The sequence below is a fragment of the Aphelocoma coerulescens genome, chromosome 1, assembly GCF_041296385.1.
Source record: "Aphelocoma coerulescens isolate FSJ_1873_10779 chromosome 1, UR_Acoe_1.0, whole genome shotgun sequence".
NCBI classification, from domain to species: Eukaryota; Metazoa; Chordata; class Aves; order Passeriformes; family Corvidae; genus Aphelocoma; species Aphelocoma coerulescens.
In genome coordinates this window covers 109,051,133-109,070,299 of record NC_091013.1, presented here as the reverse complement: position 1 = coordinate 109,070,299, position 19,167 = coordinate 109,051,133, and the positions used below count along the sequence as shown (strand labels likewise).

At 38.6% G+C, this 19,167-nt stretch overlaps 1 protein-coding gene across 2 annotated transcripts in view; it reads left to right on the top strand.

The window, feature by feature from the left end:
* Positions 1-19,167, top strand: part of USP25 (ubiquitin specific peptidase 25) — an 89,099-nt gene that overhangs the window by 47,432 nt on the left and 22,500 nt on the right. For both annotated transcript variants that reach the window (XM_069024155.1, XM_069024147.1), the window contains exons 6-15: positions 2,545-2,631; positions 7,235-7,372; positions 8,231-8,307; positions 9,026-9,099; positions 10,579-10,727; positions 12,917-13,044; positions 13,827-13,922; positions 14,230-14,391; positions 16,818-17,026; positions 17,238-17,308. In XM_069024155.1, the coding sequence (XP_068880256.1) occupies positions 2,545-2,631; positions 7,235-7,372; positions 8,231-8,307; positions 9,026-9,099; positions 10,579-10,727; positions 12,917-13,044; positions 13,827-13,922; positions 14,230-14,391; positions 16,818-17,026; positions 17,238-17,308 (1,191 nt within the window). The remainder of the gene's footprint in view (positions 1-2,544; positions 2,632-7,234; positions 7,373-8,230; positions 8,308-9,025; positions 9,100-10,578; positions 10,728-12,916; positions 13,045-13,826; positions 13,923-14,229; positions 14,392-16,817; positions 17,027-17,237; positions 17,309-19,167) is intronic.

Here is a 19,167-nt window from a genome sequence, read left to right as displayed (position 1 = left end):
CTGGGACTCCTGACACCTTTGTGCAGCTGAAGCCAAGTGGGTAAGAGGTGAGGTGCCACTTCATGCAGTGTGTTTGGAAAGCAAATGTGTTTGGAGCTTTAGGCTGGGGCCAGTGAGTGGCACCTGGGCCAGAGACAGTCTCTGCTGTGTCTCTTGGTGGCTGCAGAAGAGCAGCTTCTGCCTCATGGGCCACTTACTCTGGGTGCAGGGAACCTGGACAGAAGTTGGTTCAGCAAACTGGAAATTGTTTTGCCTCACCCCTTTCTGGGCTTTGGAGTAGTTGGCCTTGGAGGTCTCTGCTGGGCTTAAGTGAGCTCATTTTTGTTTCCTTACCTCAGGAGGAACTACAGGTTCCTCACTGAGGTACTTCAGGCACAAAAATAGCTGGTTTCAGGCACTTGTTTACACTTAACACTGGGAAATTTATCTTTTTTTAGTGAAGGTAGAAGCTTCCTTGAGTTGATTTAGCTCGGTATAGGTGAGCTATGACGTGACACTGTCCTGTGTGTGCCTTGGTGGTGTTGGCAGCAGATGAACGGTGAGGGTTCTGCTGCAACTCAAACCAGCCATGCACGGTGTAACCTGCCCTGGAGAGAAGTTTAATAACTAAACATCTTGCATAAGAAATTGTGAATAGTACAAGGCTGAAGAAGAAAAGACAAAATTGGACAATCCTCTTAATTACACTCAGCAGATTGCACAGATAGGTTTGTGCAGGTCAGTCGGAAAGCATGGAATTATGATCAGTAGAGTTCTGAATTAAAGAAACAGAATTTTTGTAAGAAAACTTGTTGGTTTGAATGCCAGGCAAAAATGCTAAACTTGAATACAGTTTTCTGTACATAATTTGTGTATTTGTGTTATGAAATTGGCCTGCTCAGCTGCTTGGCACTTCGATGGCACTTGGATTAGTTATGGAGAGAATTCAGCCTTTGGACATTATATTTCAGCAGCTGGTTTATTTTGTACATAAAACATTGCTATGTTTTGCTTGATGAAGAGCCCACCAGTGGAATGCTGTTACATCATGAGACATAACTTCAATTAGTATCAGCTTCTAGACTGACACTTGAATTAAATATTAACATTTTCTCTGCTTTGAGTAAGTAAACAAAGAACTCTGTTTTAATCTTCCTTCTCTGCAAGGATGGATAAAAGGGGAACATGTATTTTGAACAGAAAAACAGGAAAAAAGTTTGACTGCTCAGTTGTCTGCCTTGATTCAGCAAGGTCAGAAAGGTCTTTTTTCAACTGATGTTTTTGATACTTTTTAAATCTAAAAAGTGTGACAACAGTAGCCTCTTCGTTTTGTTGGGGGTGCTGTATACTGTGGGGTATGGAAAAAGGTTAGGCTCTGTACAGGCTCTTTTCACAAAGAGAGTCAGGAACATGACAATTTTTCATAACCTTTTTTTTCCTATCAATATGTTCTAAATTACTGGCATAAGTGCAGAGCCTCTTCACAATTTGGGTTTCACTCACTTGGCAGTGTGGTGTTGAAAACCTATTAAACCTGTTGTGATCTGTGACTTAAGTCTTTACATGGGTAGGACAAGTTCTGGGATCAAAGTCTATTGCTGGGGTAAGCAAACTCTGCCTTTCCAAAACAAATAGCTGAGATATGTGATGCAGTGGGAGGGGAGTTAATCATAGATTGTAAACCCAAGAAGGTACAAATAGGAAGGCAAATCTTTCCTGTGCTTCTCTGATGAGCATGTTTAAGGTACTTCTGACCTTCCTGCTACCCTGTCTTCATCAAAATGCTCTTCTGTAATGAAGTGATTTTAGTTAAGATGCTTTTTGCCTGTATAGAAAAGCAGTGATGCAGTTCCATAGGTGCTGAGGCCTCCAGTTCTCAGCCAATGCTTTGGACTTCTATTTTTTGCAACCCAGAGTCATCTTGCTCTTTTATTCTTGGCTCCAGGCTCTGTGTTACACTGTGGAGTTCTTTGTGGGTGTGCCTGCAGACACCTGTTTTCATGTCCTAGACAGACAGACAGACACCTGTCTTTTCATGTGTCCATAAAATGGGAATGTACCTGCAAAGCTTTATATCCCAATTTCCTTACTCTAATGTGCATCCCTCAGATTATATCGGAATGGGAGGGGAGAACGGAATGCAAAAAGTTCAGCTAATTGCAAGTGGAATTAAGTTGCATCTGCAGAGATGTACTCTCTGTGCACTGAGGAGTAGATGATAGAGGGCCTACAAGGTGAATTTTAGATGGCTAAACAGTGTTTTATGTCAATTTGAAAACTGACAGTTACACAATTAATAAAATTCTTGTTGTAAAACGTAATTTGCCTATCATGTAAAGTGTTGTTCCTTTTATGTGATTAAGTGCAGAGATATTTTATTACACTGTTTTCTTGGCAAAAATAATTGTCTTCTGGTGAAAATATGTTTAGCAATAATCCGCCTTCTGAAATAAAACTTAACCTTGCATATGTTTAACACTTCATTTGTTTTGCTAAGGCTTATCTGGATGAGTTTTTTATTGTTTGTAGAAGTGCTTAAAGATTTTCTTAATTTTTTCTTTTCAGTCATTATTTAACCTACTGGAGTTTCGAAGACTAGTTTTGAATTTCAATCCTCCTGCAAATGCTCAAGATTTGCCCCGAAACCAAAAGGTAAAACAAGAAGCCAACTTCCCCTTGTGGCTTATGAGGGCATTTCTGTCTTGTACTTGAATTTTGCACTGTTCTCTAGCTCAAGTCATCGTGGGTTTTAGAGGTGCCATTTAACAGTTCTCTGAGCTTCCTTAGATAAATGGCATCAGCCTCGCAGCAGAGTATGGGGCAGGGTGCTGAGAGAGGTAGAACATTTTTCATGTGTATAGCTTGTCTTAGCAAATGTATTTTATTCCAGTTCCCTCCCACTCATGATCTGAGATTGAGCTTTTGGTTATTAGCTTGTCTCTTCTGGCTTTTTCAGGAGGTGACTATAAGCATAAATTTTCTGAACTTTATCCTGGTACTCATACAGGACTGGGGAGGGCATGGCCTTGGCTTAGGATTCTTGTGACTTCAGACTGGCAAGGGGGGAATGGTCATGGAGTGAGGGACGAAACAGACCAGTTTTTCTGCCTTCATGGGCATCCTTTGAGGAGAGATATAATGGGGCCCCTTGGTTTCTATGCTAAGAAATGGAAAGGAAGAAATGGGAAAAGGAAGTGGCTGTATGAAATGTGAAGACGCTTGGTAGCCTGATTTTTAGCAAGGACTTATGGAGCAATGAATTTTTGCATATCAAGAAATTAGAATCATGGAATGGTTTAGGTTGAAAGGAGCCTTAAAGATGAATTGGTTCCAACCCCTGTGCCCTGGACAGGGGCACCTTCCACTAGACCAGGTTGCTCAGAGCTCTATCCAAACTGGACTTGAACACTGCCAGGGATGGGACATCCACAGCTTCTTTGGACAACCTGTTCCAGTGCCTCACCACCCTTACAGTAAATTAGACTTTTGTTGCCCCTTTCTGTCAGATTTAAAGAAGGGAGTGTGTTGTTAGCCTGTTCTTAGTTGCTTGTCCCTTCAGGCTTGTCTGGAATGTTCACTAGCAAAAGTAAGAGCTGTAATTAGAGAAGCAAAAGAAAACAGACAAAGGGAAGACAGTGTCCATTTTCTAAACCTCTGGGCATGTACCATAAAAGGGAAGTTAAATGTTCAATCAGGACTGGATAATTTCTCCCCTACCCTGCCCCCTTCTTTCTCCACCACATTCAAAGTACAAGAAGTCACTTATTTTGGTAGGAAAGTATATTTGCACTAGGTCATGAGATTGGTGTGAAAATAAAACATGGGTAGTGTTCCCAACACAAGGTGGAGATGGGGAAGTGTATTATAATAAGAAAGTCATGCTTTACCAAAGAATTGTACTAAAATATTTTTATTTTTAGATTGACTTGCTGCCCACTATTTAATTTTTCATCATATAATTTGTTTTAGTAATATCCTTCAGTACTCAGAAATTCTGTGTTCATTTTTCAGCGTGTAAAAAGCAATTGGCATCTAAAAGGTGGTGTGAAATAGGTAATAAGAAGCTGTTGTTTACAAAAACATCCAGCCCAAGCATTGACACTTGCACCTAAATGCCTTTAGCAGTTCCAAAGTGCCATATATTAGAAATTCTGACCATGACAGACAATGATAATAATAAGTTTGTGTGAAATGGTGTGACTCCAGGCAAGTGCATGGATTTGTGCAGAAACCTTGCTTTCTGCAGGCTTTCTGGAAAGAATCTCTGGCAGTAGTTTGTGTCCTCTCCTTTCATTCCAGAATGAAGTAACGTTATTACTTGGTGTACTCAGCTGTCTTATCTACAGCTGAAAAACAATTAGGATAAGGGATCACTTCACTAGTTGGAATTTAGATAGAAGACATAACCATGCATGCCCCCAAATATGGTGCCTTTTTAAGTGAAGGCAATTAGAGGCAAATTGATTAAAAGTTGTAATATAAGTTACCTGTTGGCAATAAAAAAAACCAGTAAAGCCCTGGAATTTACTTCTGACTGCTTACTTATTTTAAAACTATTTTGCCTTAGTTTTGGTTTTGTTTTTATTTTTGTTCTAATATTAGCTACCATATGTGACTGACATTCTCCAGGATCAAATTTCCTTGCTAATAAAGGACATGTTTTAATAATCCCAGATTTTGAATACTTGGGTTTACATCCTGTTGTTCTTCCAGTTGGTGGGAATTAGAGTTTAATGCTGGGGTCATGACTATCTCTTGATTTAGCATTAAAGCATGTGGTTGTACTTCAGGGAATATTGCAGAGCAGGGTGTTTGTTCTTTCCCATCAATATGTTCAATCCAAATGCTATGAATAATTTGGCATGTAAACTTTTTAATCCAGAAGTCATTGGTATAATTTTTTACTTCAAAAAACCCTCAAACAAACAACAGCCCCACCCTATTTGTCTCAGATAGTTGGTCTTTGATTTTCTGGATTTGGGCATACACTTAAAATCTCCAATTTGATCTTGCTCTTTTTAGTTTGAAAATAATTTTTCTCCCTTGGTTTCCTTCTGTAAAACAAATGCAGTTCTCTGTAGTTCCTGCAGCTTCTTTGCTGTCCCAGTTCTCTTAGCTCTTGCTATCACATGAACAGCGTGTACACACATTTTTGCTGTACACAGTGAGACCAGCTAAATATTTGGCCTCAGTGATACCTTCAGGAAACATTTTTTAACCAGAGGAAGGGGGTTACTGCACTACAGGTTTGCACATCCTTCTGCCTGTTCTGGTATTGTTACAATCTTATCATTATCTCACTCTCCTGGTGAACTGATTGGCCACAATGAATGTTTGCTATGTATTAAATATGTGGACTGCTTTACAAGCATTTATAATAGTAAGTTGTTCCAACATGTATTAAGAAATTATTTATGTAGGCAGGATAGGTGATAAAATAGAGAATGGTCTTAGATTATGAGACTTCCATGCAGTGTTTAGTTAAAACCTGATTTTAGGGGTCCTTTGTGTTGGTGTACAGGATGCTTTAGAGGTGAGAGCTGTATGCTGTGCTGTGATCACTTCATCAGTTCTTTGTTTTAATGTGCAAGTCTTTTTGTGGAACTTAATACCTTTTCTTGGGGACTGGCCCACCTTACTTTGAGGGTTTTAGGGTTTGTTCTCATCAAGGATCATGTCTAATGCATTAAATGGAGCTTTTTCAAAAAGCAGCAAGAATTTCCCTAGTTTTAGAGAACTTTGGTAGCCTTTGTAGATACTTGTTCCAAGTAATCCTCCTGACATTAGTAGCCAGTTGTTCAAGCTAAGGCTACAGGTATGGCTAAAACTCAGCCAAATTAGTAGTGTAAATTTAGGTAACGCAGTAATGTACTATGCACATTATAATAATGCCTATGTACTTCAGATTTAACAAAAACAAGGTAAGATCTAGAGTATTCTGTGGCTAATAATTTACATTATTATTGTATTATCACCAGTATTGAAGCATCTTGATAAAATGTTACCTAAAATTTGAAATTCTGTTCATTTTATTAGATTACTTTATGAAAGCAGCAAGAAAAATACCACTTTTGCAATTCGTGTCCTTCTTTTGTTGTTACGTAGTGCTTTAAGTATCTAAATGGGAGACTGATTTTGTTCTGAAATTAGGATGATTTAATGCTGAATTAGGGTGGCATGTGAAGTCTTCAGCCTTTTCTGTGAACAGTGTTTATAGCTGGCAGGTGTTTATAACTTCAAGGTGGACTAGCAGAGCAAGTTAAATTCAGAGATTTACATGACTAGAAGTATTTTCTAGGTATTATGTGGAACACATTGACTCACTGTGCAGTTTTTAAAGCTGAAATAAACCAGATTTTACGTACTAAAAGCTTTATGCCTACTGGATGGACACAGGAGTGACTAAACAAGTCTGCTGTTCAATGAGCATGTGAAATAGTTTGTCATCAAGCAATTCCAGTTTGACCAGCATCAGACATCTGTGCTGCCTTTGAATGATACTTTGTTCTAACACAAGTGGGTATTACATGGGGTTTAATTTCACAAGCATTTGCCAACTATCTACTCAGGAGTAGCTATCTGATCTCCACAGCATTGGTAACCTGTGATTAAATCTATGGCATTTGTGTTTCAGTTTGTTTGTTTTTCATTATACAGGCAGAAAGTATTTCTTCTCTTCTGGAAACCAGAAAAAGAATGCCGTAGTCACATGAACTGTACTTCAAATTAGGTAGAAAGGAGAGCAAGCTATTTTATTTGTGTCAAGAGAAAAATAAAGGTTAATGTAGACCTTAGAAATTTAGTCTTCAGTAAAAAATAAGCTTAAAAAAGGTGCTGAATAATGTGTAGGCTCACAAGAAATTCTGCTAGAGGTATAGAGGAATACTAATTTCAGTAAAATAATGCATATTGTTGTGATGTATTACTTAAGGCTTTGTAAGTCTTGAGAGAAACGTTTCTGTCCTAAATGCAACTCCTCTTGTCCAGTTGTCAGTTCAGGCCCATTTCAGGAAAAACAGCATCACCTAGATATGATTTCAGGGAGCTTTTAGTTTCTGAAATGTAATTTTCTTGTCAGAGAACTGCGTTATTTTGTAAAACTGACAAGTAAAAGGCATACCTTGCACTACCTTGGTAGTCCTACAAGTAACCTTACGTATTATTATGGCATTATACACTCAGTTTATGGGGTAACGCTTCTGTACAGTAGATTTCTGCTATCACTTTGTTCAATATTTTCATTCTTCACCTACAGGAACATAGAAATCTGCCTTTCATGCGGGAATTGAGGTACCTGTTTGCACTTCTAGTTGGTTCAAAGCGAAAATATGTTGATCCATCAAGAGCGGTTGAAATCCTTAAAGATGCTTTTAAATCAAATGATTCCCAACAGGTAATTTCCATGTATTTTCAATCAAGTTTATGCATGTTTTCATATGGTCATATTGTATTAGGAAATACTTACAGTGAACAACAGAATTTCAAAATGTCCACAGAAAAGCAACTTCTAATTATTTGTGCTTTGTGCTTTTCCCACAATATTATGTGATTTCTAGTTACTTTTATTAGAAAGATTTAAAAAAATATTACAGACAGCAGAGCTATTTTATTCAATGCACTTTCTTCCTATTATCATAGAAATTAACTAATAGTTCAGCATTCTTGCCTTTAGGATGTAGTTTAGCTTCTAAGTCTGGGGGTTTTTGAAAGAAAAATACTCTTCTGATCTAACAGTACATCCAGGGCTGGTACAATCCTATTATATTGCTTGTTTAGATGTTGTTTTGGAGGATTTAAATATTCATATTCAAGATATTACCCAAATCATAATGTGCATATTCTGCTTTTTTTTTGAGAAACATTTTGTTTCTTCAGATACTTTGTTTTCCCACATAAGGTTACGTGGCTGCGGTGTTCAATTGCAACAGCACACTGAATTTAGTGCTCGATGGAAGTAATATTAGTCACCACTTGTTAGATACCAAAGGGTTTGAACAATGGGATTCACAAGATGCCTTTGGACTTGCATGGTGTGAAAGCTGAGCCCAAGTAACAAGGATCACAGGACAGTGTCACTGCTGAGGAACACCAGAGCCACTCATAAAAAAACAATCATGGCATAGTCTGAGACATAGTGTGATTTTGGAACGCTGTTGGAGGGGAAGGGATTTCTGCTAAACAGGTCTTGTAAGGTGACACTTCATTGTGTTCTGTTACATATGTGAACTGATCACTTTATGTTTTTTAACAGCAAGACGTTAGTGAATTCACACACAAATTATTAGATTGGCTAGAAGATGCCTTCCAAATTAAAGCTGAAGAAGAGAGGTAAGATTTTTTTCTAGCTCTGTATGTTGAACATTTGGATGAGGGAAAAGCAAACCATATGACCAAAAATGCACTTCTCAGCATGGCTGAAAAAATTTTGACTCTGTAGCTTGTTTCAGTTCAAGTGTGTTTTTTTCCATACATGTCAATACTTGTGGGTTTTTTCCATGAGTTGTCTTTTTCACCCTCTTATTTCATGTTAGCAATCTAGCTGAATGAAGTCCAGAGTACATAAAGAGTAGAAATGTTTTATAGATAATCAGTTAGGCTTTTTTTAATTTGAATGCCTTTTTGCTTTTTGATCCTGTAGTTGAAATACTTCAAAACCTCCCTCCTCTTTCTCATCTCAGGAGTAAATACTCATTGTTTGTATTAATGAGCATCTGGAAACTCTTTTGAATACATAATTTTTTCTAGGATGTTGCAAGAAATAGTTTTTACAAGGGTTTTGTACAGTTTAACCACTCATGAATTGAATCTGATTTGCACAGATTGTCCTAGAATGAAACACTTCTGAAGATTAGTTTTCAGAATATACTTTTCCCTGCAAATAACTGAATCATTGTTATTAGAGGAAAGTACAAAAATAAATTAACACTGAAATGGGCAACATTTCTATAATGAGTTCAGAATAGTCTGTTCATAGTTTTATAAATCAAAGGTTGTAGCTTTGACTTTGATTTTTTTTTTGTGCACTAACATAGTTCCTGTTTTTTAGGGATGGAGAGAAACCAAAGAATCCAATGGTGGAGTTGTTTTATGGACGATTTCTAGCCGTAGGTGTACTTGAAGGTATGCATCAGAATTTACTTGGACTTCTCTGGTCATGCCTGTTCAGTGCTTGTCCAAGCACACACGTGACTGATGCAGTTGTAGGATTTTAGCTACTTCTGCAGGAGCAGATGTGGAGAACACACAGACATAATCTGTCTGTGACAAATATGGTTTGTCAAGTACAAGACTGAAGAGAAATGCAGCGAGCTGCAGGGATCCACAAAGACTGCTGCACTGAGAACATACACTCAGCTCCTGAAGGTTATGAAAACAGAAGTTGAGGTGAAATGCTGAGGGGAAAATGCTTGGAAGAAATTATGAAGGCACTGTTGCCGCTTACTAATGGTGTACAGAAGGCAAGATACTGTATTGCACTGAGCTGTTCTCTCATGCTCTCTCTGATTCATTTAATGCAATTTAAAATGTCATTATTCTATTTCCTTCTGCACAATTTCTCATATGAAAAACTCACCCTCCTAAAAGTACAGTTTTTTGGAGAACCAGTCAGTGCTCAAGGGCAGTGTCAGAGAGAGCACTAAGGAGGAAGAGACTGTACAATAAGCTTCCCTTTATCTTATCTGTATGTAGTTAGTAGATCTGCAGAACTGTACTGTTCTCTGTTTCCGAGAGGCTATGAAAATACTTTTGAGTCATTTTAATGTTGGTGATTCTGCCCCCCATCCAAGTGAATGACTTTTACATTTGAATGAAGCAGGTATAGTCTTTTAAGTGGCCTCCAGGTTGTTCTGTGACCTTGAACATGTTTCTAATGAGCTGTTGTCAGATTTTAGAACCATTTGGCAGATTTCTTGCTAGGAGCTAGCATTCTCGCTCCTTTACGTTTAGCTACTTTCATCCCTTACATCCTCATTTTAACAGAGGAGATATATAAAAATCAAGTCAATGAAAAACTAGGAGATGCAAGACTTGTTACTGACTTCGGGTTGAAATAAATTGAAATCCTAGGTTGAAATCACTTCTCCCCCATATTTCTCGTCATTTTTGCTCTTACATCTTTGTGCAGTGTTACCAAATTATAATCTTGTTTTCAGGACAGAAATCGTGAATGTTGTCTTTTGTGGTTTATTTCTGCAAAGTGCACGTATACAAAGGTCTCTTTCATACCAGCAATTCTACTGACTTTGCTGATACAATATACATTTGTATTATTAAGCTCCTATCTGCAGGAGGAGAACTTTGATTTATATGTGTGAAACTTCCCATATGTCTGTGCTGCGAAGTAATTTTGAGTTTGCTTATTACCAGAAGATGCTAAAACAATACAAAAAATGGGCTGAAGAGGAAAATACAGTAATTTTCAATATTGTTTGAGCAACATTTTTACATAGATTGTCTTTGGCCATATAATTAAATTGTTCGATAAGAAAGTGTGTGTATTGTTCAATAGACTAGGTCAATTGACCTAGGAATAGATAGGGTTTCTTTCAAGTAAATGTTTGTTTCTAAACCATTATCTGTTTAATTTTTCATGTGAAGGTAAAAAATTTGAAAACACGGAAATGTTTGGCCAGTATCCACTGCAGGTTAATGGCTTTAAAGATCTGCATGAGTGCCTAGAAGCTGCAATGATAGAAGGGGAAATTGAATCTCTCCATTCAGAAAACTCTGCAAAGTCTGGGCAGGAGGTGAGTTAAGTGCTTCTGTGGACTTCTCTTAGTATGTTGTTGTAGTGCCCTTTATTTTACTTTGGGTTTCATGTCTGGTTTTTATGGTTCATGGCACCTGCTGTATATGTGGGAATCCTTACTGCCTGTAAAGGCTGAGCTGTTTCTCTTTACCCAGCTGTTCATGTTTCATCACAGTTATTTTAAAGATGGGAAATCGATTTATAGGAGGTTTTTTCCTACTTGTGTAAAAGTTCAGGTATAATTTCTTCCTTGATGTCAATCTTTTGCAGTAATGAAGTTTTGCTTCCTTTAATCATATCATAGCACACACAGGGTTTAACTGTGAAGCCTAGTGACACACACTGAAATCATCCTCCAGTCTGAAGTTCTGGTGCCAATTTTGTGTTTTACAACAAATGTTTTATACCATCCCTTTTACAATGAGCATATTTCCTGAAATATAATTTGAAGAAAACAAAATCTCATAAATTTCTTGGTACAATCCCAAGTTTAGTTTCTTCATGCTAGGTGAAACCTTGTATGTACCTGCTACAAGAGCCCAATTGTTCATCTTACGAAGTTACAGTTAAGACCTCTGTGTATTCATGCATGAAATGTCAGTTATATTATAAATGCTTGACTAGAAATGTCAGACTTGGGTGTTTTGGTGTTTTTTGGTTTGGTTTTGAGGCTTTTTTAACTTGTAATGTTGGGAAAGTGGGAAACAGCAGGATAGTGATGCATAGGTCTATACTGTTAAGCTTTGAGTTCTGTGAAATTGTTGGCTTGGCTTCTTAGCATGTGGAAATAGAAGTCATATGACAGACTGGCAGTGGTGGAAAATCAAGAACAGTAACGTATTAAGTCCTATGCTAGAAGAACATTGCTGCATTATTACCATAGAAAAGTAAATTGGTGATGTTTCCCTGAAATAATCCATAATAATATTGCTTCTTTTAGTTGTTACATTTAAACACAATGTCTGAAAGATGTTACAATGCGTTGGAAGGTTTGGACGTGCTAAAGAACTCTGAATTTATTGTAGCTTTAACATGGTCTGTCTTAACTGATCCTCAAACTAGTATTGCATTTCTTCTCCTTATTCCCACCATTGCCTCTAATGGGTTATTTAGCTTGTTCACTATTATTATTGTTGTTGTTGTTACCATGATGCCTAAAAGCCTCAGTCACAGAGCAGGGTGCCAGTAAGTGAGCTAATGTACAAACAGAAAAAGGAGACATTCCCTGTCCTGAGGAATTTAAATCATGCTTCAAGACGATTTTAGCCATGAGCACATGAAAAAAAGGCTGTTTGCCAGGTATTGTATGAAAAGAATATTCAAGATATTTGGCTGGATAGGAGAACTTGAAGTGAGCCCTGAGTCAAATGCCACATCTAGGCTATGGCATTGATGACAAATATGTGCCAGTGGTGTCTGCAGCAATCAGAGAAACTTCAGGTGATGGTCGGATACCCTTAAGTTATTAAATGGGTAGACTGTGGTTGTTACGTTTGAGAATGGAGAGGGGGGAAAAAAGAAATCTCCAGTACTGGGACTGGATTTGTATTGTAGTTGAGAAGCAACATATGTAAAAAAAGAAATGAAGTCTCATGTGGATAGACCTCTACTGAGTAGTCAAAGTCAAATGGGATAAGATGATGATGGCAGTGATTAGAGACATGAGTAGAAACTTCAAGCTGTTAATATGGGGGAAATGTCAAACACTTGCTGATCCTGTTTCAGAGGAGGTCATTAGAAACTTTAAATGATATCAGGTGAATGAAAGGATCAGGAAGTTGAGTCTGGGAGAACTGTAGCAGGAAGAGCACTTGCTAGCAGTGAAAACAACCCTTTCATGTCACTGAGGAGTGAAGAGAACAGAACAGTTGGCAAGGCAGGTAGGTTCATGCATGAGCTGACTTTTGTATGAGTGAGATAAATGTGAATGAAACAAGCCTTTCTGCCTCCTCTGCTGGAACACAGATAGCAAAGCTTTGATGCACCATGGGCAACAAATGGTCTGTGTTTACAGTTAAGGGAGAAGATGGGAACTTTGGAAATTTTATGCTGACCCACCCTCTAAAACCAATTTCTCTCACAGCTGTGTCAGAATGCAGGTATTGTACCATTATTACTGAATTTCTGCTATTGGAAGGCATTAATGTTAGGGATTTCTGGTTGTTTTTGTTTTGTTTTTTTATCCAGCATTGGTTCACAGAGCTTCCTCCTGTCTTAACTTTTGAGCTGTCAAGATTTGAGTTTAATCAGGCTTTGGGGAGACCAGAGAAGATACACAACAAATTAGAATTTCCTCCAATTTTGTATCTAGACAGGTACGGTATAATATTATCAACAAAATCTTAGTATGAACATGAAATAAATCTTGTGAGTTTGTTAAAGTTGATTATGTGTTTCATGCTCACTTAAATCACAGTAGATTTATGTTCTGTTTATACAAGTTAGAGTTTTCATGGGTTTCATCTGTTTCAGAAAATACACATAGGTAACAATTTAAGACATACTGCTCCTTTGTGTCAAAAACCTGCTTCCACTTTGATTTATTGCTAGGTACTTGTGTGCACAGGCAAAATACTTTGAAAAATCACACTGTTTATGGGTCCATTTGGGAAAGAGGGTGACAAGTTGGATATTTTGTGGTGTTCCAGATACTCTTCAAACATACATATCTCAAACTGATACTCTTCAGTTTTCAGCATGAGTGGATGCAGTTTCTCTGTAGAGCAGAAATATCAGGATGGCTTTCAGTTAGCTGCTGAATGTTGTTTGTGAACCTAAACAATGAAACAAGAGTGTTGCTCTGTGGTTGCTACTTAAACCACTTAATTTAGACTTTCTCTAATAGTAGCTTTCTAATACATGTTTGTCATCCATTATATGAACAGAGCTTTTGACACTGGGGAAAATGCATCTTCTGAAAGTTGTGGAAGGGAAGGCTTATTTTCTTCTCAGTTCTGTTTTAGTGCTGAAGTATGTTGTAGGTTCTAGAGGGTGTGAGCTTTTATTAGCACTATGCAGTATGGTTGATGGACAGACCTCAGTTTCACTGTTGGGATACTGTGGGCTGATACTACTTTCTAAATTTCATGTTTTACAGGTATATGCACAAAAACAGAGAAATAACAAGAATTAAACGAGATGAAATCAAGAGACTCAAAGAGTACCTCACAGTTTTACAGCAGAGATTAGAACGGTACTATAGATAACTGTGTAAATGCAATTAGTATTATGGGCTACATAAAATAACTCTTTGCAATTATACACCTTATGTATAGTTATTTACTGGAGATTTCCTTTCTATATATCTTTTCTTTTCTCCTTTCTTTGGAAGCTGTGTATAAGTGTTGTAATTCTAATTCATGAAACATGCTAGGAGAGGCTTGCTTTAATTAATTGCAGTCAACAAAAAAAAAAAAAAAAGAATTTTTTTTCTTTTTAATCTTTTTTTTTTTTTTTTAATATCTGAGAGTCATGGCATTAATACGTTTTGTGGTTAACAGATATTTAAGCTATGGTTCTGGTCCTAAACGATTCCCCTTGGTAGATGTCCTGCAGTATGCCCTGGAGTTCGCCTCCAGCAAGCCGGTGTGCACGTCCCCCGTGGATGACCTGGGTGCCAGTGCCCCCGCCAGTGGCACTCTGCCGCCACAGATCCCCCCCAGGTAAGGGCTGCCTTCTGCTCCCTGGGGCAGAGGCCAGAGCAAACCAGCCTCTGGGAGAGAGGGAGCACGTTCAGCTGCTTTGTTCACCAGATCAATAAAACCAGCCGTCTCCTAAGGGGGGGTAGTGTAAAGTTTCTGCTCTTTTCTTTCAGTATGGCAGGCTTGAATAAACAAAAATGTTAATGACCTGAGTTTATCTCATGCACTTACAAAAATGTCTTCACAAGGAGATTACCATTTTCAAGCACAGCCCAATCTACAATTGTAAATAGACAGAAGATCTGGTGAGGTCACTGATTCCAATGTGTATTGTTTAAGAATCTGAATTGGGCAGTGTGTGTGTGCTGCATAGCGTCACAGTTTCTGGTGTGCAGTTCATCTCTTTACTTCTTGCCTGGGAGCTAAGCTCCTTTTCTGCCACGCAGTTTACATATTTTACCAAGTTTGTCAGGAACCTAATAATCTGACTTCTTAAAACCCGAGTAGCTAAAGTACCAGAGACATAAGTGTCCAATAATGTTGTTTTTCTCTCTCTTTAAGCTAGTAACTCAGTATAGGGGATTGAGTGTATGCTTAGTCAGTTTGCAGATGATGCCCAGCAGAAAAGGACCTGGGGGTGCTGGTCAGCAGTAGCTGAACGTGAGCCAGCTGTGCCCAGGTGGCCAAGAGGGCCAATGGCACCTGGCCTGTATCAGCAATAGTGTGGCAGCAGGACCAGGGCAGCGACTGTCCCCTGTGCTGGGCACTGCTGAGGTCACACCTCAAATCCTGTGTCCCACTCTGGGCCCCTCACTACAAGAAGAACACTGAGGTACTGGAGCATGTGCAGAGAAGGGCAGTGGAGCTGGGGAAGGGTCTGGAGCGCAAATCTGAGGAGGAGCAGCCGAGGAAGCTGGGGGGGCTTAGCCTGGAGAAAAGGAAGCTCAGGGGAGACCTTATCACTTTCTACAACTCCCTGATAGGAGGTCATAGCCAGATGGGAGCTGGCCTCTTCTCCCAGGTAACAAGTGACAGGACACAAGGGAATGGCCTCAAGTTGTGCTAGAGGAGGTTTAGATTGGATACTAAGAAACATTTTTTCACAGAAAGGATTGTCAAAGGTTGGAACAAGCTGCCCAGGCCAGTGGTGGAGTCATCCCTGTAGGTATTTAAAATACATGTAGATGGGGCACTGAGGGACATGGTTTAGTGGTGTACTTGGCAGTGCTGGGTTAACAGTTGGACTTGATCATCTTAGAAGTTTTCTCCAACCTAAATAATTCTGTGGTTATAGAGTATAACTTTGGATAAGTGGAGTTTGTAACAGTTTATAACATAGCTTTGTATATTGTATTTGGACAGTAGGGTTCTGTCTTCTGGCTCAGTCAAGTTTAAATTTTTTGTTCAGAGAAGTGAAGTACATGACTCTAAACAGGCTTTAAAAAGATATCAAATGTCTTACTGATATAATGCCAGCAGAAATAATGATGATTGATAAGAGAAGACAAACTTCTAAAAGTTACCATTGCTTGCATGAAATGCAGTATCAAAAGTAAGACACTTCAAACTTCTTTAAATAGCAAGTTTGTTCTGTAGAAATGTAAGTATTGTGGCTTTTTTGTACATCCATAGAAACACCACAGCATGGTATATGGAGTGACATTCTCAGCTCTGAAAGTTCTCAGAACTTTCTAAACTCCTAAAGAATCCAGGTTCCTCAGGCTGTATTATGATGCTGTACACAAAAGTTCAGTAGCTTGCAAGGAAGATCTTCACATTCCTGTTCTGCAGTGTAATTATATATAGGTGATCTTGCTGATGGAAAGAAAAAAATCTGTTACAAGTCCTTATTTTTATTACCCTGCTGCTCTTGCAGAATTCTCCTAAGATGGCTGCTTTGCAGCTTGACTTAGAGTGGTTTGGAACGAATTTAGATTGGTTGGTAGCTCATTTCCAGTGTGCCATAAATATCAGAGGTCCCTTCATTATTGCTGTTCAGCTAACTTAAGTTGTAGGTAGGACATTAAGAAAAGTATGTCTGCTAGGCATAAGACACATTAAGAAGTTATTAAACTGAGAATTTGTGCTTACTGGATTTTATGGTCAGTGGGCCATAAGACAAACTGCTGTGACTTCTCTCTCTGCCATGTAGCTGTAAATGTTTCAAAGCAGTTACTTACGTGTATGACGTGATTTGAAATTGTTCAGTAGTGTTTCAAATAAAGCAAACTCTGCTGTTGTGCTAATATGTAATATACCACAAAGCTTTCAGAATTTACATACTAATTCCATATTGCTATTGTAGTTAGCTGTTCTGAACTGCACTGTAGGAAATTGTTACCTTTAAAATGCCCATTTTCAGATGAAAAGCTTGTTTTCATGGTATAACTTTTGGTCTGTCTATGTGATGATTCAATTTTTATATTTCATGTTTTGAATGAATGCAGCACAATAGAACAGCAGGGGCCTTCATCTTCAGATGTCCCAAGCACATCTCCTGTACAAAGATCAGTAATACATAAACCATTCACACAATCACGGATTCCACCTGACCTGCCGATGCATCCGGCACCAAGGCACATCACGGAGGAGGAGCTGTCTGTCCTGGAGGGCTGCTTGCATCGCTGGAGGACTGAAGTAGAGAATGACACAAGAGGTAATGCCACACACTGGGGAATGCATTTGCTGCAGGAAAGGATTGGTGCAAGGCGGGGAAATCTTTCATCCAAGAAGGTTTTGGCATGTAGACAGATGTAGCACGTGTGAAACGCACCCCTCTTCGGCTTTTTGTGAGAGAAAATAAAGATGCAGCCATGTGCAATTATACAGCTTTGTGGAAGAGAGGTTCTTTCTTCTTTGTCTTTCAGATTTACAAGAAAGTATATCTAGAATACATCGGACAATTGAATTGATGTACTCTGACAAAACAATGGTCCAAGTAAGTACAGTTTTGGTGTGAGATAATTGAAAATAGATCCTTTTTGTCACTTTTTAGAAGTTCTTAGATGCTTGGAAACAGAGCAAGTGTACAACAATTATATAGTGTTTTGGGAAATTTCATTGGAAAGTCATAGTGGGTTTTGCAAGCCCTGTTGTTGTGCACAGTCAGATGAAAGACAGCATTAAAATATTTTGCAGGTGACAAGCTTAAATTCAAGCAGCTGTGATGAAAAGCCCAAATATGTTCTATCTCTGATCCTCGTTTTTTACCTGAATGGAGTTTTGCACAACAAAATTTTCTTGCCCTGATTTGCCCATATTGCTCAGTAACCTTATGGCTTTAAGGTGTTGAAGCATTAGACACAGGAAAGTACTGCTTACTTTGCTGCTTACTGCCACTGTGTATTGCAGCTTCCATGCTAATATGTGGAAATTCAAGGCTCCTGATTTTGATTTGTAGTTAATTCCAGTGAGTGGTTTTGTTGTTGTTGGCTTGGTTTTTTGTTGCTGTTTGTTTTTGGGTTTTTTTTTTTAACTCTGTCTGGGTTTGGTGTCAGTCACAACCCTGATTATTAGTCTAAGTTTTTTATCAAATTCTCCTTCTGTGTAATCTGAACAGTGCTTTTAGAATGTTTTACTGTGGAGTTGTGGCTCCTCTGCTGTTTCTTATGTTCATATACTCATGTTCTCTCACTCTGACAGGTTTTAAGGTTAAGGATTACTTCCTCTGTTACTTTCTGTTAGTAATAAGAACTATTTTCATTCCAAGTAAGATCTGTTCAGCTTACAGTTTTCCTTGAGGTATGTTTTCATTTTGTACATGGCTTGTAATAGTTCCTGGCAGCTGAACTCTGATGTTAAGGATTTCAGGCAGATTTGCCTAGATGACTTTCTTTAAGCTTGCTACTGGCAGGCAGTTTTTTTCCTTAATACTTGTGTTATAACAAGAAGGCCACAGGCTACATGTCATCTAACAGCAAAATTAATTAATTTGGTAACTTCCATCCCAGTAGTCTACCTGTGTTGGCTTAGGTGTTGCAGGAGGAAATACCTCTGGATAGCAAACATACTAGTCAGCTGTCATTACAAAAGAAGAAGGAGATTACTTAGTAAAACACTAAGCAGGTGCTGGGCCCATCTGAAATCACAGGCTGGAAGGGAAGCTGCCCTTCTGCAGCTCAGCTGGTTTGTCCCTGTGGCTGTTTTGGCACAATAGGAAGGAGGCAGGTATGCACAGCTGTCTGCTTTTCCCTGCCTGTCTCTGTCTCTGGGTGATTTGATAGCCAGGTGTTGCCCCATCCCCTGGGAGCAGTTTCACAGTATTGATGTTCCTCTCTGGACAGTACAATTGCAGGATGGAAAGCTTTTCTCTCACAAGTCAAGTTCTAGGTGCATAAAATTAGACACATTTTTAAGACGAACCTATAATATTTGGAGGATGCTTCCTAGTATATTTATGAACTGTTTGAGAAGCTCTTTGTCTTCTCCTTTTGTTCTTTTTGATTCTAAGGAGGCTACAATAGTCCATAAAACCTTTGTCAAGTGGTCATATGAAATACATTCCCGAAATCTTTATTGTTTCATTCTCCTGAATGAGTGTTTCATCAGTTGCTTATTTATTTCCTTCCTTCTGTGACCTTCTTGCTGGGAAAGAGACACAACTGTTTTTTCTGTGGGAGTTCATCTTGAATATACCTGTTCTGTAGCTCCATGTGATGGAGTTGGTGAAGCTCCATTCCTGGTTAAAGTGAGTGTGAACTCAGAAGTTTAATGCCACCTATGTTTGTGTTGCCTTGCACTGTTGATTACGGTTGATGTAATGGTTTATCACAGGAGATGCCTGTTGGCACTGAACTC